The sequence below is a fragment of the Homarus americanus genome, unplaced genomic scaffold (genome assembly GCF_018991925.1).
Source record: "Homarus americanus isolate GMGI-L3 unplaced genomic scaffold, GMGI_Hamer_2.0 scaffold39675, whole genome shotgun sequence".
NCBI lineage: Eukaryota > Metazoa > Arthropoda > Malacostraca > Decapoda > Nephropidae > Homarus > Homarus americanus.
In genome coordinates, this window is record NW_024736071.1 from 6,393,744 (window position 1) to 6,405,075 (window position 11,332).

The 11,332-nt window shown below is 44.3% G+C and overlaps 1 protein-coding gene across 1 annotated transcript in view; it reads right to left on the minus strand.

The window, feature by feature from the left end:
* Window positions 1-238, minus strand: part of LOC121871677 (uncharacterized PPE family protein PPE24-like) — an 813-nt gene extending 575 nt beyond the window's left edge. The window contains exon 1 of the mRNA XM_042374090.1: window positions 1-238. This exon is cut by the window's left edge and continues 575 nt beyond it. Coding sequence (XP_042230024.1) covers window positions 1-238 — 238 coding nt within the window.
* Between the last annotated feature and the right edge of the window lie 11,094 nt (window positions 239-11,332).

Below are 11,332 nucleotides of genomic sequence, written 5' to 3' on the forward strand. Positions count from 1 at the left end.
TCATGCATAGTGTGAGCTCTGTGTGTGAAGGTACATTGATCATGGGTAGTGTGAGCTCTGTGTGTGAAGGTACATTGATCATGGGTAGTGTGAGCTCTGTGTGTGAAGGTACATTGATCATGGGTAGTGTGAGGTCTGTGTGTGAAGGTACATTGATCATGGGTAGTGTGAGCTCTGTGTGTGAAGGTACATTGATCATGGGTAGTGTGAGCTCTGTGTGTGAAGGTACATTGATCATGGGTAGTGTAGCTCATGTGTGTGAAGGTACATTGATCATGGGTAGTGTGAGCTCTGTGTGTGAGCTCTGTGTGTGAAGGTACATTGATCATGGGTAGTGTGAGCTCTGTGTGTGAAGGTACATTGATCATGGGTAGTGTGAGCTCTGTGTGTGAAGGTACATTGATCATGGGTAGTGTGAGCTCTGACTGTGAAGGTACATTGATCATGGGTAGTGTGAGCTCTGTGTGTGAAGGTACATTGATCATGGGTAGTGTGAGCTCTGTGTGTGAAGGTACATTGATCATGGGTAGTGTGAGCTCTGTGTGTGAAGGTACATCATGGGTAGTGTGAGCTCTGTGTGTGAAGGTACATTGATCATGGGTAGTGTGAGCTCTGTGTGTGAAGGTACATTGATCATGGGTAGTGTGAGCTCTGTGTGTGAAGGTACATTGAAAAATTCCAGTCGAGATGTGCAGTTGTTTTTATCATGTTCTCCTTCTGTCTTTGTAGAGTCATGGCTGATATGAGAAGTTGTTGTCGCCGGATTATCTTCTCACATCCTGTACACCCCCCCCCCCCTTCCTCCTCCTCCTCTGATAAAGTCTGTGTTGGTTAATTGTTTTAGTTTTATCCTTGATACAATATATTCCCACTGTTATCAGCTTAAGTGTTGTTATTGCTATAGAGTATTACCACTAATGTATTGTCTAATGGTAGACCCTGCTGCCATATGGCATCACAAAAATTGTGACCACGTCCCAGGTTGCTGATCTGAATTTCTGCCTCATTTACACACATTTGCAGGGTCTCAATTGTTTCTCTTGCTTTGACAACACAACATACATATATCGTTTCTCACAATTATTTTTTTTATTTGTATTATTATTATTATTATTATTATTATTATTATTATTATATTTTTATTTTATATACATATATATTTTTTATGAATTATTATTATTATTATTATTATTATTATTATTATTATTTTTATTATTATTATTTCGCCCTCATGCCCCGATGTGGGTCATATCTACACGAAATATTAACTCTCAGAGCCCCCTATCACCTCTGCTATCAATACAAGATTCGTACATTTCAATCCCAAAGGGAACATAAAGAGGAGGAATGTTTTTTATAGATGGCAAAAAAATACAGTATACTGTATATATTATTTAACATCGTGTCAATTACAAGACTCATAACAGGAGAGAGAAGGGAGGCACACACTCCCTAAATAATGCGAAGGACTAATGTTCTCAATAAGTTGAAGATCAAACCTACTGCACACTTACTGTACACAGTCCACATTTGCGAGGAGTCGAGTAATAGCCCGTGCTGCCCACCAGCTCGTGTCTGGGTATAAACAACGTCAGAAAGTCATCAAAACACCATAAGTAGTACCAGGTGATGGTTTAACAACACCCCACCCGCCGAGCTACCCTTCACCTCACCATCACCCCTTCCTTCTTCCCCTCCTACAAGTACACAACCTCCACTACTACCGCCACCACCACTTCTTTCAGCCCCTCCTACACAGACACCACTGCTACCCAACCACCGCTACCACCACTATTACTACCACCATCAATACAACCACTACAACTCACGCCTTTACAAGTCCCGTTATCTACAAAAATAAAATTGTATTTCACTACACAAACAAGTTCCCCCAAAATGCACAATAAAGGAAAAAAATGTTGATCTACACGACACACAACTGACGGGTCAAATTCATACCTGAGTTTGTACGAATCTCAGGAAGGTCAGAATGTTAAGTTTACACCTGTTGTAATGGATGTCCCGCACCAACTACCAGACCACACCCACGATGACTACTATTCGTATATGACAGTTGCCATACGACCTTTCTGTGTCTCTTTCCTCCCACTACCACGTCAAACTCTCCTCCCTGCCGCGTCTCCTTCCTTCAAGTCGCTGTACCAAATTACCACGGCCGGCATTTTATTGATTTACTAAAGAAAAAGCCGGAATCGAATCATGACTAGCGAGGCTGTGCAGGACGACTCGCTAAAATGTCTTAACTTGTTCTTCAAAGGTCGCGGCTTCTAAACAGGTACGCCATCACTGTACATGGAAACACGCACTAATACATATGAACTCTTCCTTACAACCCCATCAGTCCAGTTATCAATATAATACCCCCCTAGTTCGATAATACACCTAAAACACGACAAGATTCGGAAGGTTATCTCGCCAAAAATACACAGGTTCAATATGTAAATTTTCCGAAGTGGATCACAAATTCTCTCTTCCTCATTAGGCTAATGAAGGAACCTGACTGTAAGACCTGGACCAACACTAATTTACGACCAGCAGACGCATTAATCTAGACGGAGCTGGCAAGATAAAGGGAGGCAAGTCTCACTAGAAAGTACCATATGAAGTGACAGGTGAGACAGCCGGACTAGACAGTGACAGCTTGAGATAGTGTGGCCACTAGGGGTGACAACTGAGATATTCTGAGTAGACAATAAGGTGACAGGTGAATTAGTGTGAGTACACACTGCTAAGTGAGACATACTGAGGAGACAGTGCTAAATAAGGTGAAAAGTGAGATGCTCATGGTCTGAGAGACAGTGGGTGCTACAGACCAGTGTGGATACATCACAGTGACGAGACAACTAAAACAAGAAACTGTGTGGCCGTCACTGTTTTTTTCTTTCCTAATTGTACAGTCAAGTACCCATTCAGCAGCTGGGTCGATTATGGGCGTCCCAATCAACAAGCAGCTGTGGGGCTCAAACCATATTTATGTTACTGGTTATGCAATGATTTAGTTATCACACTTTACTCAATAGCCAGCCCCCAAAATGCAAACTTGAGGGAGGAATCCCCCCCCCCCGCCAAAATTTTACCACCAACTAGATACAAAACTAGCCCAATTTAGCTGCAAAATCGCCAACCTGGTAACTCTGGTAATAGTGGCAGAACCTACAGAAGAAAAAGGTTATATCCAGTACAGCAGGGGTTCTCAACCAGTGGGGAATTCCCCAGGGAATTCAGGTTTTTCGGGGAAATGTATATGTACTAATATGGAAAAAATAAAGGATTTTCAGTATTATATGCATATTATTTGGAATGCACTTTTTAAGGCAGACAATCTTGGAAAGGAGGGGGGAATGACATTCTGACATATGGTGAAAGGGGTGCATGGGGCAAACAAGGTTGAGAACCACTGCAGTACAGTATACAGTTGACCTGAAGGGGTAACAAAACACACCGTGACGTCACACCAGTCAAGACATTTTACCGAATTGCACATACACAACCTGTCGTTATTAAATGAATTCTCTGCATTCCTTCACTGAGAATGATTACAATATTATCCTTAAAAAAGAGGATTCGACAATTACCTTCCAGTTAAAGAAGGACTATCTTGACCTAGGTTATTCTACCGTAAACTAGAACACTGTACAATAACCTTAAAAAACTAATTCTTATATACAGTATATACATTGTGACTCTTTTCCTTTGATTTTTTCCTGTGATTTTTTTCTCGTGACTTTTTTCCTACATTCCACGAAACACCACCTGACCAGAGTAGCAGCAGACGTGGTAGTTGTAGGTCTGTCTTATAACTTCACACAAACAAATTACTCGTTTCTAAGTACGCAGGAGATAAGGTTTAACGCCATTCAAGTGAACTTAAAGGGCGATTCTAAAACCCATTGAACGGACTCCCTCCACTTCACAAAGGCAACAATCAACGCCTTTCATTATTGCAGGGTTGACTGTAATTGCATCCGTTCCGTCACCAACGATCGATCGGCCGTGGAGACGCGAAACTCCCCGAACAATGAGAGAGAGAGAGAGAGAGAGAGAGTAATTAACCGAGTACTCGTATCTTCTTTTCAACTTGGTAAAAGAAAAATGGAAATAGCAAAACTAGGACGCCACCAAGACCGAACTTGTGATGAAGAACCACTGACCCGAACCTTGATAAATATGACCCGCACCAGACACTTCTGATATTAAACCAGACACCCATGACCTGTACCAGACACTTCTGATATTAAACCAGACACCTGTGACCTGTACCAGACACCATTGACATTAAACCAGACACCCGTGACCTGCACCAGACACTCGTGACCTGTACCAGACACTTCTGATATTAAACCAGACACCTGTGACCTGTACCAGACACCCGTGACATTAAACCAGACACCGGTGACCTGCACCAGACACTCGTGACCTGTACCAGACACTTCTGATATTAAACCAGATACCCGTGACCTGCACAGACACTTCTGATATTAAACCAGACACCTGTGACCTGTACCAGACACCATGACATTAAACCAGACACCGGTGACCTGCACCAGACACTCGTGACCTGTACCAGACACTCTGATATTAAACCAGACACCCGTGACCTGCACCAGACACTCGTGACCTGTACCAGACACCCGTGACATTAAACCAGACACCGTGACCTGTATCAGACACTTCTGATATTAAACCAGATACCCGTGACCCGCACCAGAGACACCGTGACCTGTACCAGACACTCGATATTAAACCAGACACCCGTGACCTGCACCAGACACTCGTGACCTGTACCAGACACCCGTGACATTAAACCAGACACCCGTGACCTGTACCAGACACTTCTGATATTAAACCACACCAGTGACCTGTACCACTTCTGATATTAAACCACACCCATGACCAGACACTTCTGATATTAAACCAGACACCCGTGACCTGTACCAGACACCCGTGACCTGCACCAGACACTTCTGATATTAAACCACACCCGTGACCTGCACCAGACACTCGTGACCTGTACCAGACACCCGTGACACTAAACCAGACACCCGTGACCTGCAACAGACACTTGTGAAATTAAACCAGACACCCGTGACCTGCACCCAGAAATTAAACCAGACACCCGTGACCCAGACTGTGGCATTAAACCAGACACCTGCACCAGACACCCGTGACATTAAACCAGACACCCGTGACGTGCACCAGACACTCTATACATTAAACCAAAGAGCAGTGACCTGTACCAGACACTCGTGACCTGCACCAGACACTTGTGAAATTAAACCAGACACCCGTGACCTGCACCAGACACGCGTGACATTAAACCAACACCCTTGACCTGCACAGAGACTCTATACATTAAACCAAACACCCGTGACCTGCACCAGACACTCTATACATTAAACCAAAGAGTGACCTGTACCAGACACCCGTGACCTGCACCAGACACCCGTGACATTAAACCAGACACCCTTGACCTGCACCAGAGACTATACATTAAACCAAACACCGTGACCTGCACCAGACACTCGTGACATTAAACCAAACACCCGTGACCTGCACCAGACACTCGTGACCTGTACCAGACACCCGTGACATTAAACCAGACACCCGTGACCTGTACCAGACACTTCTGATATTAAACCAGGTAACCGTGACCCGCACCAGACACTAGTAAAATTAAACCAGACACCTGCGACCTGCACCAGACACCCGTGACATTAAACCAGACACCGTGACCTGCACCAGACGCGTGACATTAAACCAACACCGTGACCTGCACCAGACACTCGTGACCTGCACCAGACACTTGTGAAATTAAACCAGACACCCGTGACCTGCACCAGACACGCGTGACATTAAACCAGACACCCTTGACCTGCACCAGAGACTCTATACATTAAACCAAACACCCGTGACCTGCACCAGACACTCTATACATTAAACCAAACACCCATGACCTGCACCAGACACGCGTGACATTAAACCAGACTCCCGTGACCTGCACCAGACACTCGTGACATTAAACCAAACACCCGTGACCTGCACCAGACACTCCATACATTAAACCAAACACCCGTGACCTGTACCAGACACCCGTGACCTGCACCAGACACCCGTGACATTAAACCAGATACCCGTGACCTGCACCAGACACTCGTGACATTAAACCAAACACCGTGACCTGCACCAGACACCCGTGACCTGCACCAGACACTCGTGACATTAAACCACCTGACATCCGTGACCTGCACCAGACACTCGTGACCTGTACCAGGCACCCGTGACCTGTACTAGACACCCGTGATATTAAACCAGACACCCGTGACCCAGACATCCGTGACCTGCACCAGACACTCGTGACCTGTACCAGACACCCGTGACCTGCACCACACCCGTGACCTGACACCAGACACCCATGACCTGCATCAGACACCTGTGACATTAAACCAGACACCCGTGACCTGTACCAGACATCTGTGACCTGCACCAGACACCCGTGACCTGCGCCAGACACTTGTGACATTAAACCAGACACTCGTGACCTGCACAAAACACCCGTGACCTGTACCAGACATCCGCGACCTGCACCAGACACTTGTGACATTAAACCAGACACCCGTGACCCGCACCAGACATCGCCAACAAGACACCTGGCACCTGTGACCCGTAGCAAACAGACACCAGTGCCAAAAATCTGTGACACAAGACCTGACACCTGTGCCTAGTATCTGTGACAACACCTGACACCTGTGCCTTGATACCTAATACCTGTGAGTGAAAACTTGCCGCAAAACTACTAACTCTTGTGACTTAAAACTTGGGAAACGCAGGAAAAACCCAAAGAAACACATCTTAACACCCATGACGTGAGCATCAAGGCAGGTGAGCCAGAAGTCATAAATTGAGAGATGAAGGCAGGTAAGGGACGGCACCAGAGCCATGTTCAGGCTACTGCCAAGACAAACCACTTATGAAGGGCAGGTCTGGGAGGGGAGGGGTGAGATGTAGGACGGGAGGGGGGATGTAGAGAGAGGATGGGAGGAGGGGGGATGAGAGGAGATAGAGGGGGGATGTAGAAGAGGGGAGGGGTGTACGAGAGGAGGTGAGGGGTGTACGAGAGGAGGTGAGGGGGATGTAGGAAAGGAGGGGGAGGGATGTAAGAGAGGAGGAGGAGGTGTAGAAGACGGGAGAGACAAAGATAATGGCATCACTTCCTTCACTCTCTAATTAAGCTTCTTATCCCTCACTAACAACCATCTCTCTCCCTCACGTAAGATAACCTGCCTGCCCCATGCATCTGGAACTATACCTAAACACGAACCCAATTTCTGCCACACACTGACTGACTCGCTCGTAACCATATCCAACATGAACATAATATCCACCACACATAACTGACACTTTTATTTAAATGTGTCCTCAAACTAAACTCCCGAGTGACAACCTTTCTTATACCCAACATGAATACAGGGTATATAATAATATTGCACACCTCTGTAAAGTCACGTCCCAAAACTCACTCAGAAGAGACACAGGATAATAGACGACGACAACCAACCTACTGAGACTGCATGCCTTAATAATCTCACCAGGAGCATAATGTCAGAATATATTTGTGTATTGTTTTTGAGTTTTGCCTGTGTATTTTTTCACCTGCACTCTTGTTCTGAATTAATAAAACAAAATTATTCTAAAATGAACTACCCGGTATAACACAAGGCGCAGCAGCAGCAGGTGCCACACATTCCCGCGAGTGACACACGAGCATTCTTGCTGGGTTTCTTGCCACTTCCTCTGTCAGGCAGACGTCGTTTCAGAAAATGAGGAGAACTCGGTGATCATTACGAGGGGACTGCCTGCATCTTTACCCAGGTCCCCGTCAGCAGCCTCACGCCCCACGGCAACTGGAGGTCCTGGTTTTTGCGTTCACGATATATGTTTAGACTTCAACCATTACCATCCATTTTCCTCTCCCACCATACACAAGTCTTCAACGAATTATGCTCTTCCTCTAACATTTTTCAGTAGCCTTCTCTGCCACACCTTCCCGTCATATAATTCTTCCCACCTATGTTATCTCATCCATCATCTTGTTTCTTCTCTCATTTCCCTGTAATGTTATCTCATCTCTTACCTATTCTATATTCTTTTCCTACTTTATGCCCCTTTCTCCAAGTTCTCTCTCATTTTGTTTCTAATTCTCGCGTAATCATCTTCTAACCTATTATTTGTCCTATTCTATTCTTTTATCCTTTCAAATCGAGCTCTTTGTATTTAGTTCCTACATATTGTACAGTCCCCTTCACTAGTGCATTTACTACTACGAGTTTCCTTCTGTTGAATGTAAACAAACAGCGCTGCCACACTGCACAAAACTTTGACGAGCCGTCTTATTAACTCTCCTCCTTTAGTTGACAATCTTTCTTCCCTTTCTCTTCGCCGCAATGTTGCTTCACTCTCTCTCTCTGTTACAGGTATTTTAACAGGCAATGTTCGGTGGATTTGGTATCCTGTGTACCACCGGCAAGGCCGTGGGTTCGTAACACACGTCTTGCACGCGGTGCCCACCGTTTCTCTGTGGATGTCGGTCACACTAGAATAACCCGTTATAGTACATCCTTCTTTCCTCACACAGCTAAACTGTGGAATGCTCTGCCTTCTGCGTTTCCATACTTTAAAAAGCTGGTTTCCGGCATCTTCGTGGTGTAGATTAACACAGTATAACCTTTTTCTTCTCTATTTTTAATTTCTTTCTGTTCTTATTTTTTCGCCCCCCCAGGCCCCGTTGTGGGTCGTTCGACCTGTGCCCGGGTGGGCTAATTCCCGTAAAAAAACAAAAACAAAAAACAGCAACAACAACACTAGTGAAGGGGATTGTACATTCTCCCAAACACCATCACTCCTTCCCAATCTCTATCTCCCAAACACCATCACTCCTTCCCAATCTCTATCTCCCAAACACCATTATTCCCACCCACTCATTTATGTCTTCCCTTTACCAATTCTCTTTAATCCGTTATTCTCTTTCATGTCCAATTAAAATAAAACAAAACAAAAGCAATATTTATTATTCATGTTCAGTGTTAGCAAAAATATCTTTGAACAAATCTTATAAAACTGTAACCATATATTGATTCGCATCTGTTAGAATAACGGAAGAACTTCATATATTCCTGAAGGCTTGTGTCTGGACAATAATGGAGGAGGAAGCACGTACGGGGAAGGAGTCGCCTGCGGGAGGTATGTGTTATTTCTTAATTAATGTCCCGCCACACTCCTGCTATACACTAGGCGGAGCACGGAGCTCGCCGTGCTATTAATCTTTCAAGATGTGTAGCGTGAAGGATGGACACACACACGTAACGCAGTACCAAGCTACGACAGCTCTCATTACTACACAACCCAACAACACCTCTGTGTGATGTAGTAACATTGTACACAGTACAGTAACAAACATAAGTGGAGAATTAACAGAGTATATTATAAGGCAACTGCAATAGTATGTGTGACTTAAATTCCTGTTAGATTTGAACAGAGAGAACTGAGGTGTGGATTAGTTCTGACAGTTGGTCCAACAAGCGTGAGGGCCAATTAAGGAGAGCGGATACAGTACACAGTTGACTAAGCCTTTCTTGGGTGGCCGGCATTACACTCGAACACTTTCATATTTCACCTCCATCACAGCCTTGGGGCTGAGCCAGCGATCCTTATGAGAGAAGGCGGGTGAACACGAGAACAGTCGAGGTGTTGGATTCGATAATGTATTTAATATCATAATAATACATCTAAAAGATCACCTGTAATTAATATTTATATAGAAATCCAAGTTCGATTGCTTTAATAAATTATTATGCTAAACAACAATTTTACGTTTAAACGATATATATATATATATATATATATATATATATATATATATATATATATATATATATATATATATATATATATATATATATATATATATATATATATAATTTGTAACCAAACTAGAAAATCCCCAACCCATCCTTGTAATAACATTCTAGTGCACTCATCAAAGTTTTCAAATAAAATATATTTTTCAATGCATATTAACTATACTACACTGTAGGGTATAGTAATAATACTTCACTATAAGTCTACTATATATTCATCTAGGAGGGAGGCAACCTTTGCAACACAGCTGTGGCCTTGAAGCTAGAGAGAGGTCAGGTGTATCGGAGGTGGTACAAGTGTGTTCGTGTCGGCGGGAAGGTGACGTACCCCGTTATCTGATACAAGCCAGAAGAAGTCCTGCCCTGCCCTCGGCTCAACCTGGTAACAAGAGTATAATGGCCTCCAGGCAGGTGTTTTAAGGGTGTATCTCTAACCTCCAGGCAGGTGTTTTAAGGGTGTATCTCTAACCTCCAGGCAGGTGTTTTAAGGGTGTATCTCTAACCTCAAGGCGGGTGTTTTAAGGGTGTATCTCTAACCTCCAGGCAGGTGTTTTAAGGGTGTATCTCTAACCTCCAGACAGGTGTTTTAAGGGTGCATCTTTAACCTCAAGGCAGGTGTTTTAAGGGTGTATCTCTAACCTCCAGGCAGGTGTTTTAAGGGTGCATCTTTAACCTCCAGGTAGGTGTTTAGGCATCTTTAACCTCAAGGCAGGTGTTTTAAGGGTGCATCTTAAACCTCCAGACAGGTGTTTAAGGGTGTATCTCTAACCTCCAGGCAGGTGTTTGTTTTAAGGGTGTATCTCTAACCTCCAGGTAGGTGTTTTTTAAGGGTGTATCTCTAACCTCCAGGCAGGTGTTTTAAGGGTGTATCTCTAACCTCCAGGCGGGTGTTTTAAGGGTGTATCTCTAACCTCCAGGCGGGTGTTTTAAGGGTGTATCTCTAACCTCCAGGCGGGTGTTTTAAGGGTGTATCTCTAACCTCCAGGCAGGTGTTTTAAGGGTGTATCTCTAACCTCCAGACAGGTGTTTTAAGGGTGTATCTCTAACCTCCAGGCAGGTGTTTTAAGGGTGTATCTCTAACTTCCAGACAGGTGTTTTAAGGGTGCATCTTTAACCTCAAGGTAGGTGTTTTAAGGGTGTATCTCTAACCTCCAGGCGGGTGTTTTAAGGGTGTATCTCTAACCTCCAGGTAGGTGTTTTGTTTTAAGGGTGTATCTCTAACCTCCAGGCGGGTGTATCCCCACGCTTTGTGTGGTCGCTCTAAGGTGAAGAAACCCTTTTGTACTAACCCAAAAAAGTTTCTCTGTCAAGAGTTAACACGTGTTAAAGATTCCTCTATGTTATGAAACAGTCACCAACACTATTGATGGTAAGAGGCAAGTTCGTAAAATATCGAC